The sequence below is a fragment of the Rutilus rutilus genome (genome assembly GCF_951802725.1).
Source record: "Rutilus rutilus genome assembly, chromosome: 25".
NCBI classification, from domain to species: domain Eukaryota; kingdom Metazoa; phylum Chordata; class Actinopteri; order Cypriniformes; family Leuciscidae; genus Rutilus; species Rutilus rutilus.
Genome location: NC_140229.1, coordinates 26473326 through 26496008, shown reverse-complemented (window position 1 = coordinate 26496008; position 22683 = coordinate 26473326). Strand labels below are relative to the sequence as shown.

General features: G+C 39.3%; 1 protein-coding gene across 1 annotated transcript in view; it reads right to left on the bottom strand.

Annotated features, from left to right (window-relative positions):
• Window positions 1-22049, bottom strand: part of map3k1 (mitogen-activated protein kinase kinase kinase 1, E3 ubiquitin protein ligase) — a 62091-nt gene extending 40042 nt beyond the window's left edge. Inside the window, exon 1 of the mRNA XM_084400704.1 lies at window positions 21655-22049. Coding sequence (XP_084256830.1) covers window positions 21655-22037 — 383 coding nt within the window. The 5' untranslated portion in view covers window positions 22038-22049. The remainder of the gene's footprint in view (window positions 1-21654) is intronic.
• Between the last annotated feature and the right edge of the window lie 634 nt (window positions 22050-22683).

Genomic DNA, 22683 nt, shown 5'->3' with positions numbered 1-22683 from the left:
AAAATACGACCAATTTACACAAAAATTCTTGTGTTTTATGAATGAGGCCCAATGATCTCGCAATAAACCTCAATAATAAATCTTTTGGCCAATGCAAGCAGCACTGCACCCTTCAACAGCAGCACAGCGCTTAGAGAGGCTCATTATACCTTTATAGAGGAAAGCTGCTCATTTAACAGAAGCTTCTGGCCGGTTTATCGTAACAACTGCAGATTTAAGCTCTTTTTCCTCAAGAAATCGTCCAACAGCAGCCAGCTTTTACAAATGCAACTTAACTGGTCATTTCACACACACGCTGCTTTTCTCCATACGTTTTCTTTCAGCTTTAACACTAGAACTACCAGAATTCTGTCACTACTATAATGGCCATCGCAGTCATTCTGACCACTCATACATTATCTGCATATGATTTCAATAAGCTATATCAAATCTAAGAATAAATGGATCTGTAATGTTAGGATAGGTAATAATAAACATCACCACACACAATTTTTAATTCTAACGTATGTAAAAATGTATTAGTTAATCGACAACCACAATAGCTATTGTAATTACAGAAACAAAGTCGAAAGTGATCAATTTTCTATTATTTTCTTTGTAAAATGAAAACAAATGTATTCATCCTTGGATATTAGAATACAATAACTTACAAAAACATCGCCAATATGCATTTCAATGCATAGGTAAAACCTTTATGGGCACATATGAAATGCATATGCCCCAAACTGCGAGAAACCGAACTGATTTAGTAACCAATATTTGTTCTAGTGAGCAAAAATATCATGCTGTAAAATTACAATGAAAATTGTATGCATACGGTCACACGGTCAGTATGACTGTTATGGCCATTCAAGGTAGAAATACTCAAAACTCTTTTGTGTCTTGAAATTTTAATAAAATAACAATGATAGCATAAAATATAGACACATTTAGGAAAAGTCAGGGTCCTATAGTTACATGGGTTTTATTTCAACAAAGTTATTACATTGCAAAATTTTAAACCAGTCAAAATGACTTCCTTGGTAGTTCTAGTGTTAAAGTAAAAATGGCATTTTGGTGAGAGTTAGCCTACATTTTCAATATTAGACTTATGTTCCATTTAAATTGTTTATTTCTATACCAGGTTGCAAAAGTAGTACTAAAATCTAAAATCTAAAATCAGTAGTAGATCAAACTGGTTGTCGGCTGCAGAGGTCCATCCAGCTGAACGTGAGTATTATTTTTGGAAGTCATCTGAGATGTCAACCTCATAATAAATTATTTCCTAATATAGAACGGACCAGGAGTGAGATCAGCACTATATACACACCGGGCTGTGCTAGTGGAGGCAGTGACTAGTGAAGAGTTTCCAGTGAAAATACCAAGTCAAACGTTTGCTTTGAACATTAGTACATTTCCCAGGGAGAAAGGGCATTAGAGATGATGATGAAGCTGAACATGGCTATAGGTCTGTTCTTCTATGAATAGTTTTCCTCAGGTTTGGTCTACAGAGTGAAACCAGCAGACATGTCAAAGCAAACTCCACCGTCAGCCTTTAACCGTCTGGAAATGGCCAAACAGAAAGTGTGTGTGTGTGTGTGTGTGTATGTGTGTATGTGTGTATGTGTGTGTGTGTGTGTGTGTGTGTGTGTGTGTGTGTGTGTGTGTGTGTGTGTGTGTGTGTGTGTGTGTGTGTGTGTGACGGCGGGCCTCATTATGAACCTGCTTTCACACAAGCTTTCAAGGCACCATAACATCATGTCTAATGATCTATTTTACAACAAATTCAAGCGAGCTTTAGAGGAAATAGGCACAAAACTTTGGGCACAGATTAACTTTAGACTATAATTCATCCATTTGAAGGATATCTAACATGTTTGATATTTTGAGCCGGTTGCAGAACACACATCAAAGTGTGTGACGTGCCTTATAACTGCAGCTTCCACTGGGATCCGTACTGACCGCATTACCACATCTATCCACACAAGACCACATCCAAATGTGCTTGCCTCATTTTATTGCAACTCAGAGCACAGAGCCGCAACATCTACTGCCGTCAGCTCCTGTACATCCACGTTTGTGTTCATCCGTCATGCATCTCACGAGGCCCGGCTGAGCTGCATTAGAGAATACAGTGTTGTCGCTATGTCATAAGGAGCTTTCGCACCGGGTAGTTATAGGAACGAGCCACCAGTGTGATTTCCAGAGAACTAATGGTTCCCTTAGGAACGTTTTCCTGGTTGCATTCGCACCGCCAGTAGGAACTCTGAAGTGACGTAAGACACGCTTGTTATTTTGACGGCGCTGAGAACGGCAGAGTCTGAGCAAACAAACATCGCTCGCATTCTCCGTGTTCATTAGTTTACGATCGGTCTAACAGTCCCGTCTAACACGTTATTATAGAACTGTTATACATAGAAAGAGTATATAAAAAGTTATTAGCGTATGCCGTGTGTTTGATGTCCGGTGTTGCTGAGCAGAAATACATAATCATGTTTCTCTTGGATCCTCAAAGTTGTGTTGGATTTTCTCCAACAAACGACACATAAGGGGTAACACACTGATCGCGTTTGTCTGTGCGGTGTGTCTTGGCCTTTAGTGTCAAAAAAATGTAAGCTGAACCTTCCAACATGCTAATGATAAGGGGACCTTTCAATATGATGAACCAAAATATGAAAGTGTGGCCAAGTCAAGGCCCAGGTCTATAATTTCAAGCCAAATGAAGCGATGTGGGGGACTTGAAGTGGGCAGTATCACTCTAGTTAAAGAAATTCTACATGAAGGAAAAAGCACATTGGTAAGAGAAGAAGCACCGGCAAAAAGGTTTGATTTACAGATAGAGCAGTGAAGGTAATATATGGGAATTCTGCATCCCAGCAGTGCATCTGCAATCACCTAAACTCTGGCGGCCTGTCATAGTCTAATCTGTGCCGCCACAGGTTCATAATGAACCAAAAATATTTTAAAACTTCTCATAATAACATAAAAGCTGCATCCCAATTCAGAGACTGCATCCTTCTAGGGCTGAATTCGAGACCAAGTGCTTCAGCGCGGCACGACACGGGCCGTCCCAAGTCCGAGGCTCCTTCAGATGAGGCCTACAAATGCATCCTTCATTTCTCAGGCCATGAAGGACCCAACAGATGATCCCACACGGCCTAGCCCAGCTCAAGATCCACCGTGTGCTGGAGACCACAGGATTTATTTAAATGCCGGATTACACTTGTGTAAGAATTGGGTTTTCAACTTCCTTGAATATCTAACGATACAAATGTAAAAAAAAAAAAAAAACCTTTAAAGCTTCAAATGTAAGGTTCAAATGTTGACATATCTTACTAAGATGTGATTTTATATAGTTTATACTCTTATCTACATAAATGGACCACGGTAAACACATTTAAACGATGGATGCAGCCTCTGAATGGGACACAGTTAAGGTCTCTAATCTATCGCTGGTTTGCACCATTGCTTTGGAAAAGCATCTGTCAAACGTAATAAAATGAAAGTGCGATAAGGCTTTGTGCCGTTACCAAACCCTAAAAGACTGTAATTTAGTTAAGTATATAGTCTGTTTGCGCTGCACGTTTCAAAGCAGTTGCTCACCGTGTGTTTAGCTGAGAATGGCTTGGTTCCCCGTGGATGAACGCAGTGAACTCCATCTCTGCGTGTGCTGAGTCTAGCCGGCATTTGCATCATTTCCAACATTTTAATGGGCAGATGACTACAGCATTGATTTGTAATGAGACGTTTGCAAACCTGTTTTTTCCTTATTTTTCCGCCAAAATAAAAGCTCAACTGCAGTTGTCATCAAAACAAAAGCTCAAGTTATCTCTTGCATGTGTAGAAATTAGGACAAAAATATTGTAATTTCCCTACTGCAGCGTAAAGTAAAAAAAATAAAAATACTTCTGAAATATTCCTTTTCATTTATTTTACAGTGCATTTGTTTTACAATATATGGGTATTACTGTCATAGGAATAACTTCCTAAAACAGCAGTGTGAATGTAGACAGACACTACATCAACTAAAAGTAGGGTTGAGTCCACTTTACTGTGCAGGTACACGTCAATGCAGACCTTTTACTCGGTTCAATTTGGACAATGAACATGGGTTGGAGCGCTTCATTCTGAACTCAAAGTGCACCATATTGATATTTTTAACTTGGGTCCGCCCACCATTGTCTCACAAAATGCTGTGGGAAACACTAACCCCAGGATCCACCCCATGAAATTGGTTGAAAGATTGTGTGCGTCGCTGTGAGCTGCAAAGAATCTAAAATATAAGGGTTTAGTTTCACATTTTTGCTTACTACGCATTTCTATTTGTGCTGCTTCATTGTTTTTATGGCAACACTATTACTCTAAAATGTGCAAGAGGAACAAAGTAGGGTTACACCGGTATTAATATTTAAATTGAAGGTACTAATATGCACCCTTTATAGATAAATCATGTACACAAGGTGAACCTTTTAGCAGAGTAACTTTCAAAAGTTTTTGTGAGAGTTTTCTGAATCCTGGAAAACAAAATGTACCACATTTTTCACAAAAATATAAAGCAGTGCAACTGTTTTTAACACTGATAACAATCAGAAATGTTTCTTGATCATCAAATCATCATATCAGAGTGATTTCTGAAGGATCATGTGACACTGAAGACTGGAGTAATGATGCTGAAAATACAGCTTTGATCACAGGAATAAATTACAGTTTAACATTCACATATAAAAAGCTATTTTAAATTGTTATAATATTTCATAATAATATTGCATTTATTGTATAAAACGTGGTGAATTATTTTATTTTTTTTAATTCAGGATTCCTTGATGAATAGAAAGTTTAAAGGAACAGTGTTTATTTGAAATATAAATATTTTGTAACATTATAAAATACTTTACTGTCACTTTTGATCAATTTAACGTATTCTTGCTGAATAAATGTATACATTTTTTTTTTTTTTTTTTTTATCTTACTGACCCCAAACTTTTGAAGAATAGTGTATATTCTTAGAGGAATCAGACAATTATTTAGATGATTAAAAAGTGAATAAAAAATGAAAATGGAAATGGACTGCATTAGAAAAAATAGCAGGATTACCATTTGCAAGAACTGAGGAATGCATTAAGATTTGAGAAAATAATGCATACATTTGGGAGTAGGCATGTTTGTGCTGGGAGAGAGAGACTGTATAAAAAGCATCTTTGTGTGTGTGTCTGTGTGTGTGTCTGTGTGTGTGTGTGTGTGTGTGTGTGTGTGTGTCTGTGTTCTTGAGGGCTGGAACAAACAAACTCTGTGTGACTTAGCAAGAGAACAGAGGGAAAAAACTAGGTTGGGAATCCTTCACAATATGATACACCCACTGCAAAACGTCAAAACTCAATACATGCCACTGTCTCACAATATCATAACTGGACTGCAACTGAAACCGCAGAAGAGAGTCCCAGCACGTCCACAATAGAGAGGGTTTAGGGTTTCATCTCTCTCACAGCCCTGAGTACAGTAAGAAAAACAGGTCAGAGTTTGAGCTTACTGTAGGATCACACGCACCAGTAAACACACAGTAAACACAGATGTGTTGATGATGGCCGGCTGCCTTCATTAGAGAGAGTCTGTACAGGTGAATGTGTGTGTTATTTACCAGTTAACACTTCATAGCAGGTCTGTGAATGTTTGGGTAGACAGGGAATCGATTCGTAGGTTTTCGGTTCAGATTTATTTTTTGCAAAATCAGAATGACTCAATTTGATTTACAGTGAGGTTTGTTTAGATTAATGATTCAATGCTGTATTTTTTAAAAGTGCATTCACTGTATTCATACTTATCAAAGTAGTAGTAATAATCAAATTTTTTCATATTCTGTATTGTTTACCAAAAAAAAAAAATACAGTAATTGGTCAATTTTAATTTGAGAACACTTAAATCACATTGTTTTAATAATAATACATTTGCATTTAAATCAAAAATCAGAAAAATTTACAATTTACAAAACACTCTACAGGGCCCTATTATTATAGAAACATATTGTTATGAATATATGTTATGAATTCAATTGATTAGATATGCTTTTAAATGGTTAAGATTTAATTAACCCATTAAAACTGAATTTTTTTAAAAATAAACAATTTGGGGAATGGGAATGAAATCATAGGGAATGAAAAAAAAAAAGTGTCATTGAGCGCTACACTTCTCTGGCTTTTTCCCTCATTATTTAGAGATTTAAGCAGTCTTGTTGCTTTCAGTCAGCAGACTGTTTACACTTTATTTTTTTCACTATTTTCACTATCCTACTCTTTTTTTTTCTCTTTTTTTAGTAAAGTTGACATTTTCACCCTTTTTCTCATGCACAGCATAGCCAAGAGTCGTGCATTCCCTGTGTTTTTATATCCTTCAATCTGCACACTGCTCTGGCATGTACCAGGAATGCAGGGAAATTCCTCCCAGCAGACGCTTCACACACACACACACACACACACACACACACACACACACACACACACACACCCCAACTGGAGCAGCACGACCCCACAATCTGCCCACCGGCCCCCTGCTCTAACCCCACACACACACACACACACACACACTCTCTACAAGAGCATATCATCGGCCCCTGAACACGTGCGCTAGCAAACGAGAGCTGTGGTGTGTGTTCGGTGCGCAGGACAGTTACTAACAGGGTTTCTGATCACATTCCTGCACCCCCATCATGAGACACTTGTGTTCCTCCCCCTCCACTATTTCACTCACACACACACACACACACACACCCCTCCAATGTCAGGCCGATTGAGCCGCGATCTCTGACGGGAGCGCTGGAACTGGAGCGCAGGGCCAAAGATGAACCCAGAGCACATGAAACACACAGGTGAAGGAGTGAGGAGCGTAACTGCACACACACACACACACACACACACACAAAATGAAAACTGAACTTTCCATTCAGTCCTGTTAGCATTAGCTGTATTAAACAAGACTGTGATCCACTAACATAAAAGGAAACACTTCTAGCAGTCAGTGTACTAACATCACAGAAGAAGAACACTTCACGCTGAATCATTGACTATCTTGAGGTTAAACATTAAAGGCTGTCACAGGATATCTGACCTCTTGAGCAGAAACCCAACGACTGACATATAAATACCGCTGACAAAAACACATTTCTAAAGCAGAATGACCCGTCATCCACCCATGAGACTTCCAGCTCGCAAACGCCATCAGCTTTATTTGAAACAGATATTTCGAGAAGTAGTCAGGCATGTTTGGTGTGAGCAAAGCTCACAGAGAGACACTTCGGCAAGAGTATTGCATCATACATTCGCTGATGACATTTTCTGACATTTTCTCAAATAAAACATGAAATCAATCACACATATAGAATGGAAATCCCAGTCCAGTCCATGATGATGATGATGATGATGATGAGTGTAGATCTGACGTTGTGATCACATGATGTCCTGTGCGCTGGTTTCTTATGAACAGCGCTCACACACACACACACACACACACACAACACGTTAAACATTGCCTTCGGGTCCGTTTCACATTCAGGTAAAAAGTAACTTTAGAGTCAACATCCTTGTTAATAAATGTGTCAGTCAATGATGCTGACAGAGTGAAACTTTCTGAAACTTACAACTAAATTACTGATATATATATAAAAAAGAAATGATTTCACCTAAACACTCCAGAGCTGTTTAGCGCGGCGGTCGTGATTAAACACTCTCTAGGCCACACAGAGTCCAAACATATTTCACGTCTGATGACATTCGGATCATTTTTAGGATTTCAGGGATAACGCTCAGTAAAAACATTGCATTAAGGTTTAATGGTGCCATTTCTAAAGTATGATTTATGGTACGCAAGACCAATAACAAACTAAACAGTGCGTACATTATTTATTAACGGGTACTTGAGTAAAGAGCCATTGGCTTCTATAAGGAAAAAAATCTTTATTTTTTAGGTGCCACATATAAATAAACATGTTTTACATTTATTAAAGGCTTGATTCCAGTCCTCCTTCACATGTACATCCGCAGCCTCAGCTCTTCATCCGGCTCGTGGATGTCCCGGGAACTGAGGAACTGATTTCTGAGCCAGTGTCACAGACTATAATAATGCCAGCTTCACTTGGACATTGAGGGCCCTATCTTGCACCCAGCGCAATTGACTTTGTACACCGACGCATGTTTCATTCCTATTTTGCACCCGCGCAAAGCGCGCTTTTCCCTCCACAGAAGCACGTCGCTAAACTAGGGAATGAACTTGCGCTCTCTGGGCGGTTCAGCGCAAAAAAGGAGGCGTGTTTTGGCGCAAACGTTCCCTGGTGCTATTTTACTGTTCCATAAAACAATTGCGCCACTGGCCAGAAAAAACCTAGTCTAAAGTCAGTGACGCGTTGCGCGTTGTTCATTATGCTATTTTAAGGGCGCATGCTTGACCATAATGTATAGAGTGCACAAACGCTCATACACTGTGATTCTCTAATCTACACAGAAGCAGCAGTTTTCATTTTTGCAAATCATATTATTACAAACGATAGATAGATAGATAGATAGATAGATAGATAGATAGATAGATAGATAGATAGATAGATAGATAGATAGATAGATAGATAGATAGATAGATAGATAGATAGATAGATAGATAGATAGATAGATAGATAGATAGATAGATAGATAGATAGATAGATAGATAGATAGATAATTTATTATAAATATAATAATTTATTATAAAAGCATACATCTAGCTTACACATTTACCACATTATTATATGCCTGTTTAGCCGAAGCTAATTTGGGTGTGTTTCTCCCATCCCCAATGTCACTTCTCTCTCTTTTACGGCCGTGACGAGAGCGTTGCTCTCCTCGGCTGTGAACCGCTCTTGACGCGCGCCTGGCAAATCCGCCGTTATAATAGCAATACGCCAAGGAAAAAGTGCGTCTGCTCTTAAAGGGAATGTGAGATGATGCTCTGATTGGTTTATTTCACGTTACGCCCAAACCACACCTATGAATAATGAAGCTACTTCAGACCAACCCCTTTTAGATTTGCGCCCGGCGCAAGAGTCATTTATCCCGCCGGGAAAATAGCAACAGCGCCGAGACCCGCCCACAAAGTTACTTGCGCTTTGCGCTTTGACACTTGCGTTTCAGATCGTTAAAATAGGGCCCTGAGTGTAGTTTGGCCTCCTCGATGCCTCAAAATGTATTCATATAATGAATATGTAATATATTACATACTAACATAACTCTCAGTTATTTCTCTAGCTAACTTAAGTTTATGGTCATTGAATGGCTTTATTTGAGGTGAATGTGACGCTACGTGACACTGTTTAAAAGCCGTTTTATTGACGTCTTCCGGTGGTTAAAACACTGATTGATCGATTACATGAGACGATACATTTCAGTAAGTTGTTATAATTAAAGGAGAACTTCGGTCAATTTTAACATTGAGCTCATTTTTTTGTACATTTGGAGTGCTGTCAGTAATCGATTGTCGAGTTCACGCGCATAGGTTTAGTACTTATGATCACGCGCGTGAACTCGACAATCGACTACTGTGGACTTCGATCGAAAACAGGATGTAAATACAGGTATTTTCGCTGGCTGAATTATCATTTTTATTCATTTCTTTCACATCTACTGCAGTCAGATTCACCGTGTTCACTCTAAATAAACTCACTCACATGACCTGTGCACTTGTAATGACAAATCAAGGATGTTAAAGCAGGCTAAACGCAGGTTTAAAACCTGCCCCATTGAAGTCAACAGGGTGCACATTTTAAAAAGAGGATAACACGGTGTAGGCAACACCGATTTTTGTTGTTGTTCTCTGTTAAATGTTGTCAATGTTAAAATTGACCGGAGTTCTCCTTTAATGTGAAGTTCACGCATCAACAGGAAACAGCCAAGACTGAAAGATCTTGAGAGTGTGTGAATCGCCCACTCAGCTGACGTGTTTCCCTGTTGTGGTTTATCCACATGCGAATTACTAAATCATAACATGTACATTCATATCGTCACCAGTTGTGATCTCAGAAAATATATCACATGCAAATTAATATTTCTGGTTGCAGATGCGACTGTTTTAGGAGCCCTGATCTCCCAATCATGCTACATCTAGTTCTCCCACAAAGGAAAACAATGAAACGCAGATCAATTTCTTATTTGGCATAAAGCTAAGAGCAATCTTAAATCCATGCGACCACAACAACAAGTGTTATCTGGTTCAGTATCAGCACAGCACAGGTTATAGAGGCCTGGTAGATAAAGTCCTTCTTCCAAAGACAAATCTGTGAAACTGCATTAAAATGTCAATCATACCACGGAAAAACTGCATCATTTATAAATCCATATTTGTAAGGTTTGCACCAAAACTAAAACAACATTTCCGAACAGCAATATTTCATGTTTCAAAAGAGGGCTCACTTTGTTATTATCTGTTGTCATGGTTTCTATTACACAAACAATACTTGTTGAGTAACAGAGTTAAAGGTTCAGACTTACGAACGCAGTCAACACTGCTATCCGTTTAGAAACGGAGAAACTGGAATAAGATTATTTACTCGTCTTCCCATCAAATAATGTTAAATCACGGTTTGACTCGAAGGAATGTTACTCTTCTTGCAGTACGGAGAAAATCATGCAGTAACAGTGCACATAAAGTGCAGAAAACATTGAGCTTTTTATAATAAAAATGACATTTAGCATCAATGAACTGAATGTCAATTTAAAAGGAGCACTACACTGTGTGTGTGTGTGTGTGTGTGTGTGTGTGTGTGTGTGTGTGTGTGTGTGTGTGTGTGGTTCCAGCCGATCACGGTGTGTGTAAGGCCAGGACTTGATCATCTGCGTCCGGAGCTCAGGAAGCTCTGCTGAGTTCTCCTCTCGACACTAAAACAGTTTCCTAATGTTTGTTACAAGGTAGTTTGATTTCCATTTCAAAGCGTGTGTTTGAGACTGTCTTTGGTTCACTGCAGTTTTAAGGAGAAAACACTCAAACCATGTGTAAATTCATAAGTCGACACCATTGCTGTCTTAAAGCACATTAAAAACATCACATAGACAGTAGACACATAAACAACATTAAAAGCTGGATTTTCACCACAGGGGGACTTGCACCTTTATAGTCACATTTGTTTATTGTAATAGTCAAATACAGCAAGGTTAAAACAACCTCCTTTGCTTGCTAGGTTAATCTTAAGTTAGGTTAATCAGTTAACAAAAAATAAATAAATAAACGCACATCTAAGCACATTTGTGCTTTTTAAGATTTAAATGGTTTTAGGTCCAATTATAAGACTTTGAGCTGCACTATTAGTCTAAATTAAGCCAAAATTTAAACATGGCAATATCAAAACACAAAGGCTGTGATTTGATTGAATATGTGCGCTGTGTGTTTCAGAGTGAAGCACAGCTCTGTTCACACACACGAGCGAGCAGCTCATGAGCCGCCGGGGTTAGCCGTGTCTCAGTGAAACTGCAGGGATGGGTCACTTATTTACACATTTGGAAACGCAAAATGCAAAATCTTCAAAGCTTGTAATGAGAAGCGCTTATCTAAAATAAATAAAGGTTTAACGTTTGAAAATTATGAAATTAAGAATTAAATCTTAGTATTGCAATTTTAAAGTTGTATTGTAGAATAAATACTTTTCTTGAATGCTTTATTTTACAGTTCATCACTATTATTAATAATACTTTTATGTATCCATACTGATAAATAATTACACAATTTTGGCCAAATTAATTTAAATCTTTTTAAACAACAATTTGCAGTTCTTTTCTGTAAATCGTGCAGCCCTATAATGAGGGTTTATTGCACTTATAAACTATAAAACACATATATAGGGCCAGATATTTCCAGAAGTATACTCCTCTAAGTAATGAAAATGACAGTGTGAGAAATTTTTTTTAGTGTCAGTTCTACATTAAACTACTATATATAATGTTAAATGTAATGTATAATAATGCAATGGGGGAATATCTGTGGGTCTTATGCTACCAGTAAAAAGTGGCCTACATTATAATAAATATATCTAGTCAGTGACAGAGAACAAGCATATTCATCTAAAATAATCCTGTATTTTCAGCTCCAGAATCATGAATATTGTTATTCTGGCGTCTCTATTGTCCTGATCTTTGGGTTTCAGCACCAAGTCCAAGACTATTCATTTACACACTCAATGTAACAGCATTTTAATCAACAGTACATTTATTGTGAACCTTTTACCATATGCCTTGGAGTATCGCAATAATATCGTATCGTGATCTGTATCGAATCGTGACATGAGGGTCTCGTTACACCCCTAATACACTCACATGCACTTCTAAAGAAGGAGTGTGAGCGCATAATAAAAAAAACAAGAACAGAGAGACACACTAGTTCTAACGATTTAATCCAGTCCCTAATGAAGTAAGTGTCTGGGTGTGGGCCTGGTGGGTGAGAGGTCAGATTACAGTTCATGTCAGAGTCATGAGGATCCTTACTTAATGCTCACTGTGCCAAAGACCAACTACTACAGTCCATCTCCACTAAAAAAAGCCTCTCCAGACTCAACATATAAATAAAAGCTTCATTAAGTCAAGTCACCTTCATTTCTATAGCGCTTTAAACAATATGGATTGTTTCAAAGCAGCTTTACAGAGATAATAGGAAATTAAGTCTCTGCACGCTCTCCACCAAACAAGGGCAGGGACTCAGGAAAAAGGTCAATTGAGATTAAATCCAACCTCAAAAGAACAGAGTAAAACAAAAGACAAAGGCGGAAGAAAGTCCCGGGGGACGCGCGGGCCGAGGCAGCTGCCCGGATGGACGTGTTAGCATTACTCGATCTGAACTTTACTTCAGCTAAAGAGAGGCACGGGAAGGCCCGAGGGATGCGCGGTGGTCAAGAAGGGACACTTGGCCATTTCCTATTTTGGCCCCTTCAGTGCCGGAGCCGGAGCTGGGATCCTCCTCATTATGACAACAGCGCTGGCTTTCACAATGCTTCTCTTTGTGTCGCCTTCTAAGCCCATGGATTCAGTGCCCGTCCAACAGCGCCAATCAACTGACAGTCACTCCCAATTTACAGGCGGGATCAAGTTTCCCGCTGATGGTCCCCGGAGGCCAACGAGACGCTGGGAAAATCGATGGCCCTTTCCCATGCCGTTACAACACACAGTGTGTCAACAGCTCTTACTGGACGCGGAGCGTGTACAACAATCGACACGCTCCAATCCAGAGGGGACGGCCTTCACTCGAAAAAATGCTGGGTTGGTTTAACCCAATTTTGGGTCAAATATGGACAAACCAAAAGGTTGGGTTAAAAATGCAATTTAAAATTGTAACCCAACGGCTGGGTTTGTCCATATTTGACCCAAAGTTGAAATCACATAAAGAGGGGGATCAAAATCAGCAAAAAAATGTAATAAAAAAAAAATCATAGTAACAGATGCGATAAAATCTTTAGGGAGGAAGGGACCCCAGACCTTGAGACTTTGCTTCGTTAAACCCCATTTTTTCCCAGGTTTAAGACAGAGACCATCTTAGCAAGCCATCTCTGCAAACATGGGGGAGCAGTGGCTTTCCAATCCCTTCATGTGATTCTCTTGGCCACAACCATGCCCAGCATTAATGCCAACAACCCAGCATTTTGAAGAGAGTTCTGACTTCCCAAACCTCTGAATATGAACACACACTGCATTCAGACACGGTTTCCAAGACATATCGTTTGTTTCAGAGGGTGTTTGCTCGTATCGTGGGTGTCTAGCCTCGGCCTGCCACAAGACCTGTTGTTTTAACCAGTAATCTGGGTCTTATTAGTCATGCTCCCATGTGTTTACTTTTCACATGTAATCTCTAGCTTGCCTCGTCCTGCTGTTAACTAAACAAAACCTGAGAGGGGGGGGACCCCTGTGCCTGCGGACAGGGCCTAATGGGTATAGAAATATCCGGGCCTTTGTGTCCGGCGTCCAGGCGTGATCATTCAGCTAACCCTGGGCTTTAAATATGCAGTTCCTGGTGACCATGGAGAGGCCTCCGCTCATTAGACAAAACATGCTAAAACACTCCACAGAGAGCAGCCTCAGAGACTCTGCCGGCCCGCAGACTGCATGAAAACTACATGAAAACTGGTCCTTGGAATGCAGAGAAATTGCAATGACATTCAAAAAGGTTCAAGTAATGATTTGCATGCCATGATGTTGTTGCTACAACTTCTAAAGTAAAGTAATGACTGAAAGACACCTGCAGGGGTATTTAACACAGTAAATCACCTTTTGAAAGTAACTTGATGCTTCAAATAATGATTGTATCATGACATCGTTACGCTGATTCATTAAAAGATAGATGTAATGAAACAAGGTGTTAATTTTTCTTAACTTTGAGCTCCACTTTTCAAGGCTCAGCTTACCCATGTGACGCATTGCTGGTCACGCTGAAGCTGAAGCTTCACTAATAGAGACCAATGGCACTGATTCAATGCGTGACTCGCTGATTTATTTTTCTCGCGCTGTGCTGACGCCATAAATCAATCATAGTTTGGGCTGCACCCACATAAATATCCAAATATCGCAAATACGTATATTAGGGCTAAAAGTTATTTTAATACTTTAAAATCCAGACTGAAAAATAAAATGACAAGGGAGCCACTGGCTCTTAAAATTAAAATGTTTAGGAGGGAAATTACAGAACAAAGGTGTTTGAGAAGCGGCTCAGTTCATTTAGTGTGTAGCTTCACACTCTTGCTTTTAGCAGTCACACCGTAGACCAGACGACAACAAACTAAATTAGCCTAAGTTTTTGTTTTTTTGTATTTAATGTACTTTCTAATTTGATGCTAGTAATAGTATTTGCAACATATACTTTGTTTTATTACATTATGACACTCAACTAAAGATGTCATGTTTAAGTTTGTGCATGTTTGTTTTACAACCGCTGCTTAAAACATCATTATCAGACTTTTTCCAATATGATATATTGTTCACTTTCAGAAATTCTAGTAATACTGTTTTTAAATATTTCATCATCCACTTATTTTCTTTATTATTTAAAAGGCTTATGCTACAAAACAGGCAATTCATCCAGGAGACAGTATAAGCTAAGGAGTGCCACAAGAGACACTTCCAGCACTGAGGCCTATTCATGCCAAATTCAAGATAAAAATGCAAGACGAATTGCATTTGAAAGGTCACACGTTACATGAACATTGTTATGAAGAGCAAATTCATTCCTGTGAAATATGTGGTCAACAAACCCATCTTCATCTGGCTTTCAGATGACTGGCAAACACAAACAGTGAGAGGTCGCAGTCAGCACGATTCGGTCGGAGCAATTAAAATACAACAGCAAGATCCTCATAAGGACAAAAAATATGTTTTTTGAGCTGTAAAATGAACATCACCACAGTTAAACAAAATGCTACTCATATATATATATATATATATATATATATATATATATATATATATACACATACACACACCTCCATTGTTTCTTTCTACCCAAAGGTTTCCTGGCACAGGATATGTGCATTAGGTGTGATGTGAACAGGCCTCTACTCTGACAGAAAAGCATGCGCTAGGACAGAAAATACTACGAGAAAGCTAAATGTATCCTCTATAGCTGAAGCGCAAGACTGCCGTTTTAAGAAGTGTCACATTTCACACTCAAACGCCAGCGAGTCAGTCCCTCAGCGCACGTTCAGGACACCACAGATGAACATACACCCCAGATCTTTATTTTAGCCCTTCGCCGTCTCCCACGGGGAGGCTATATCTGTCACGGTGAAGCTCCAGAGGACCTCATGAGTTTCTGGGAGTCTTCTTACAAGCGTGAAGCCTGTCGAGGGCACATTCCCAACAGGAACAATAGCATTTAGGACCGTGTTTGAGAGCAAACGTTTGAGGAGCCGGTTTGGCTCCAGATGTCGGTGCTACTCGAGGGCCGGCCTGGAAAGGTCCGCTTGAGAGATTACTCGCATGCTCTTCATGGGGCATCAATGAAACATCACATACTTCACAAAACCAGGACGTGTGCTGCACAATCACACAATATTTATTTCACCTGCTAAGAAAACCACAGAGAACAGTGTGAATATTCAAGATATGTTTCACAAACTCAAATCGTTTGTTAGTTCAGAATAGAGGGTTTTAATTTAATCCTCAAGAGCTGATGATAATTCAAGATTAAACTAATTTTCAAACTAAAATGTGAGAATCTGCAGTTCTCTTTACTACCAGTGTTATTATTGTGGATGTCAGTATGTGTGAAAAGGAGCAGTGCGTTTATGCTAATTCACTAGAAATCTTGGATTTACCTTTCTGTTCTGTATGTTTTACAAAGTAAAAGCTAAGACAAAGTAATTAGCAATATTTGTGTGTAAAATGTAAGTTACTCAATATTAACTTTGTTTATTGAACTATGTATAAAAGCAATATCTCACAATCGTCCTGGCCTCTCGCTACTCCAATAATTCCTCTAAACTAGTCCATGCCACTATGGCTAGTGCTAAAGTGACATTTTTTGATTAACAATGGAGACTTGGAAACATCCTGTTTCCTGAATCCATATATTTCCGATATTCCTGCCGATGAAGCTCAGGATCTGTTGGGAAGCGAATCCTCCGCCATCGTCTCGTCAGTCACATGATCAGTGTGACTCTGCAGCTCGTGCCGTATGAAGCAGAGCAGACGCTTTCAGTTTATAACTGTTGCATCTTGTTCACTTCAAACTAAAAGGTTTTTATTTCTATAAGGACCTGAACGACAGTGGAGGCTGTGCCGCAGTGGGCAAGTAGTGTAATCGGTGTACGGCCGAACACGGTGTTACCGCAGCAAGCCTACTTTTGATATGAAACAAAATCTCAGATCTCAAATTCTGTCAATTTTATTACAAAATTCAAACAATAAACACCGTTTTGGCACTCTTTAACGTGGTTTGACGGATCGCTGTAGCGCCTCGTCCGATCATGTCTTCAGTTTTACTAGTTACAGCATAAACACAAATGAACATGATCAGGAGTGTTGACATATAAAGCTTACCGAAATCCGCATAATGACTCATGTCATTTCTCATTCAGTGTTTCAACAACTTGTAAACATGTCATGTAACGTATACATTTACCTCAGAAAAGCTATTCAATGCCCATAGCTCAAGAAAACTGAACTCTAGAGGAGTGCACTGGCATATTCATTATAATTTTACTTAACCTGTTCTTCAATAGGCCTTAATTAAGTTTGAATAAATCTGTCATGAAAACAAGTTACGACAGCCACCGTTCAGATTTAAAAAAAACGAATGAGTAGAAAGATAATTATGTAATTAAAGTTAGAATTATAACTGTATAAAAACTGCCTTGTGTGTAATTTAGGATAAGTGTTTGTATACAAATCAGTTCAATTTAACCTTTAGTGTTACATTAAAGTAGTACTACTAACTCACTCCCTGTATTGAGGGTTTTTTCCTTGAGAAAGTTTGCCATTTACTGAACCTGATATAGATCTAAATTAATCAATTAAGCCCTAGCATACACACAATATTTCACAATAAGACCCTCAAACGCTGTGTTTGCTCTTTCTTGATCCTGACATAAACGCATGTAACCTCATGCTCTCGCTTTACCAGATGAAAGGCCTGCGACATTTTCTTTTCTGGAGGTAGTATCTTCTCCAGCATTGGACCAGCCATCTATGCGTAACGAGAACAGGCAAACCCCGCCACATCCGCTGGAAACGCAAACAAATTAATTACGATTCTGTGGGCTGGGAACACCCAATGGGAGCACACCAACTGTGTCACACTCACACAGGAGCCCACCGGACAATGATGGAAAAACCACACCGCTCTTTCACAATGCCAAGCTCCAATGGCAGATCTGCGAAGATATATTAAGCAATTCAGTCCACGTTCACAAACCACAGAACAAATGACTATAATAGATCACATCCAAAAGTTCTGCTCAAGGCAGCAAGACACCACAGGCAAAACATTTATTTCATGCACTAATATATATATGGACATAACCCAGTTTTGAGAACTCGATGTGTGTGTGTATATATATATATACACATATATAGTTCTCATCATATTTACACCTAACATTTCAGAAAACTTGTAATACATAAATGTTCTTAATGTAATCAATCAAATGGGGAAGTATGTTGATATTTATTTGTATGCATATTTTATAAGCTAATTCACAGAGGGTGTCTTGACTTAAAAAAGAACAATTTTGGAAATCATCTCAAACAAGCATTAGCCTAAGACTCGTTTGAAAGCAGCAAAGTTCACAGAAACAATGTAAACAAATCACAAAGTGACGTTACCTAATGCTGGGTTCAGACTATACAACATTTCTGTCTGTTACTAGTGTCACTGTGTCAGATTAAGTGATTTTGACTCCTTAGCTAATTCCTGTCTGTCATGTACAAGAAACATGTCAGACTACACGTTGCTCCCCGACCAATGATTGCTTGCGGTCTTTAACGATGTGCTTGATGTCACCAAAAAGGCAGAACTAGCGTAAACGAAGTGGCGTGTTTTGTACTTGCTGTCTTGTCGCCAGAAAAGCCCCAAAAGAAAGAAGACCCCAGCAGTGGACATGTTCCTGGATTGAAGGACACCAACACCATCGCCACTCTCTCGTCTCAGCACGCGTACGGAAGAGCTTCTGTGCTCCTATTGGTCACAGATGTGACAGCTAGTCTTTCTCTCGGGACGTGGTGAAGTCATCCATTATGACACACTATACGAGATAAACCGACAGATTCAGCGTCCCGACAGCCATTGTCGTTTAGGAATCACCATGACGGCCTCCGCCAAACATATCGAGCGAAAACCGTGCCGATATCATAGTCCGAACAGGCTTTTAAAGTCCCTCTGTGGTGAAAATCCAGTTTTTAATGTTGTTTATGTGTCTATGTGGTGTTTTTAATGTGCTTTAAGACAAACCATGTGTAAATTCATAAGTCGACTCCATTGCTGAGTATTTTCTCCAAAGACAGTCTCAAACACACGGTTTGAAATCGCTGGTGTTTCTGACGTCACAAACTACCTTGTAACCAATCAGATCAACGTGTGATCGTCAACCAGTGGATCTCTGAGCTGAGTGAGTGAGTGGAGGCGGGGCTCATTTGCATATTCATAGAACACTATTATACTATACTAAATAAGGCAAGGGTGTCGAGTTACATTCAAGATATTTTAAGGCATGAAGAATTTAAGGAAAAAGCTTTTAAATATGCCATTTTCGTAATGAAAGAGGAGTTTTAAGGGATAAAATGATTGACCACAGGGGGACTTTAAGACTTTCTCTGTGAGCTAAACAGGTGTCAAGCCAATATTAGTCTTTGTATTTTATGGACCCGCATTTGGCGGGTTGGCGGGTGTTAATGTCAAGCCCTGGACCCAAAATATTCAAGGTGAAATATGGCACTTTTTTTCAAGTATTTATAAATACTTTCACCTGTCCCACTAACTCCGCCAGCCGGATTCCCGTGAAAAGTCAAAACACTGCGACTCTGAAAACAAGCAAAACATTACTCAGTTTGTTTGAGAATCCCAACCAGCCAGACACAACATCAGCTCGACCGAGAGCGAGAGGCAGAAGCATTCAGTTCAAGACTGGGAGAGTGTTTGGAAAACCAAACCGAGATTTTTTTTTTCAACAGTGCATTTTTTGCTAACCTTAATGTCTTGGAGTATCACAAAAATATCGTATCATGAGTTCAGTATCGTGAGTTCAGTATCGTGAGTTCAGTATCGTGATATGTATCGAATCATGACATGATGAGGGCATCGTTACACCCCTAGACTGCACACTTCTTCTTCACAGTTTCAGCTGTTCCTTTAACAGATCAAGAGACGCTGAAAGGAAACTACTTTGATCTCTTAACAAAACCAGTTTGAGAGGATGAGGCATCTTAGTCAAGCAGGAGAACATCTGCTTCAACACCTGCTCAACACCTGCTGTGTCCATCAGGACTGTTTCTGCCTGTAACCTTCACTCCATTAACAAGCACACATGAAACACACACGACGCGTGACGCTCCGGTTCACACCTGAGGGGGAACGGCGGGAAATGAATAAGCTCAATGACGTAGAACACGGTTTGGAGTCACAGAATGCCTGAACGGCTCATAAACACTCAACGAAAGACAACTAACCTGAAGAATATCTATAGTCTGAAAGGCACACACACTGTCATATATGGGTTTATATATGGGTCATATATGGGTTGTTTCATTATCAATCTCAAAATGAACATGCTGAAGAATCTAGATACACTAACATGCGTCATGCCTAGTTATTTACGAAGAAGAAAATAACGCATGATGAAACATGAAACAAAACCCCACGTACGTGTCCTCTGTGTGTGCATTAACTCAAGTATTCTCGGGGAAAGCAGAGCTCTCAAAGGCATGCAGGTTTTTTCCAGCAGATTCTTTAGGTTTCAGCTCCATTCATCTCTCATTATCTTCACAGTCTCAAAGCCTGCAGCTCATATTGCATCAAATCCTGCGCTCGCAGTCTTCCTTCTGAAAACAACTGCCATTCATCCTGCAGACGCTGAACTTTCTCACACCATAATATTCACACATCATCATCATCATCATCATCATCATACACTCAGCCGAGGAGCACAACGGTTTTCAACACCACACTCAAATATGAACTCAATAAACAATTATTTCATTACACTACCTATGTGTGTCAAATTACAGCCATTTTCTCAGATATCTCCACTTCAGCAGCTCTAACAAACACCAAACTTTACAGTTTTATTCATATTCTGGAGGTATTTTACAGAGGAATTTGTTCATATAGGCGACCATTTGCCTGGTTTTATACTTCATGCATTTTATTCCCAAAAATACGAGGACATTTTTCTGGGTTTTGACAGTATAGGCTATTCTGATTTAAGGAATATATGAAGATATCCAAAATCTCCTCTGTAAAATCCTTTAAAGGTCTAACCTAAAGACACGGTTTTCAACTTAAATATGAACTGAAAATATACAACATCAGAAACACAAAATATCAAAACAAATGTCATACAGGAGAACAACTGAAAAATGCGTTCAAATCAAACGGGAAAACATACTAAACGCATGTTTTTTTTTTCTTCCAGTTATTGTTTTCTAATAACTATTTCGAGTATGTTTACATAACTTGTAATTATAATTTATTTAGTTTAGCTTGCACTTCTAAGGCGTTAGTTCAGTAGAAGCAAAAACAAATAAACCGTATGAATATCTTTTTAAGTGTCTTAAGAATTTTTAGTAACACTATTTTACAGTGTCCTTGTTACACATGGCATTACATGTAGTTACTGTAGCAATAACTATAAATTATGCATAAGTACATGATGCAACTAACCCCAGTCCTAACCCTATAAGTACATTTAGTTAATTATTATTCCTCGGTACTAAAATGCATAATTACACTGTAACAGGGACACATTAAAATAAAGTGTAACCGACTTTTTAAAAACGCCTGCATTACGAGTGTCACTTGCATAAAGTTTGTATCACATTTTGCAACATCTATATCCTTCATACTTGACCCATATCCACACAGGAGGAGCTCTGCCAGAGAGAAACTCATGTATATCGCTAATAATTCAAGTTTGTAACGTTTCCCCAAATGCACGTAGAACGGAAGCCCGTTCGACTGAAGTAGTTTCGCAGTTATTTTTACCTGTTGTTGTGTGAAGCGTTCAAGTCCACCGTAGCAGAAGCCGCTCCATGATCCGCACAGCTCGGACTCTTTAAAGAGCTCCTCATCCACTCCTGAGCACCATTAGTATCACCCAGATGAGAGCTGGTTCTGTCGCCGAGGCTGTGCTGCAGTAATGCGGACTGGACCGAGCCGCTCTCGCATTTATCCAGATCCACACTCCTCACCTTGCGCCTCCACTGAGAGCTCTCGCCCGCGCTCCTCTTCGCCTTCCCGCTGCTGGTCGACACACTGGTCCCGCTGGAGCCGCTGGTACTGTCCTGGGCTCCGGTCCCGGTGCCTGAGCCGCTACTGGGGTCCAATAATCCGCCTAACGACGACGTCCGGCTCCCCGCCGTCGCCATTTTCTGACCTGAATATTTGCCACTTAATAGATTCTATGTGAGAGGGAGTGGCGGGAATTTGGGGGAGGATGAGAGGGAGGGGTTTCCGGATAGATGGGAGGGGTCATGTACAATGTGGGAGGGGCCAAGGGACCTCTTTTGGGAACCTACGTGCACGGTGTCATACAACTTCAAGGGGCCATGTCAAAATAATTCGCATTTTTGTGTGTATATACTGTCTGTGTATAGGTGCTTTCTTTATCATTTATGTAATTTTTACATTTTTGCTATGTAGGCCTACTTATATTTTTGATACCTTGGTATTAATAAAAAAATAATAATAATTCGAATTTTCTTGACCTTTAAAGATGAAAGTTGAAAATTACACTGACTTTTTTTTTTTTACTTTCAAAAAAATGCACTCAGATATTGCTAGTAAATTTCAGCAATAATTACAAAGAAATGGCAAGTAACACATTTAATTAAACATGACATTTTGAAGTTGAAGGACTAAATTTGTATTTTCTTGTAAAAATAACGTTTTTTTATTGGCATTGATGGTTCTGTGAAGAACATTTAACCATTTTGAGGTCCTTGGGATCAGGCTGACCCCATTTGAATTTTCCTTCTTTGAAAAACATGGTTTCCTTCATCTCAGTGGCATGAG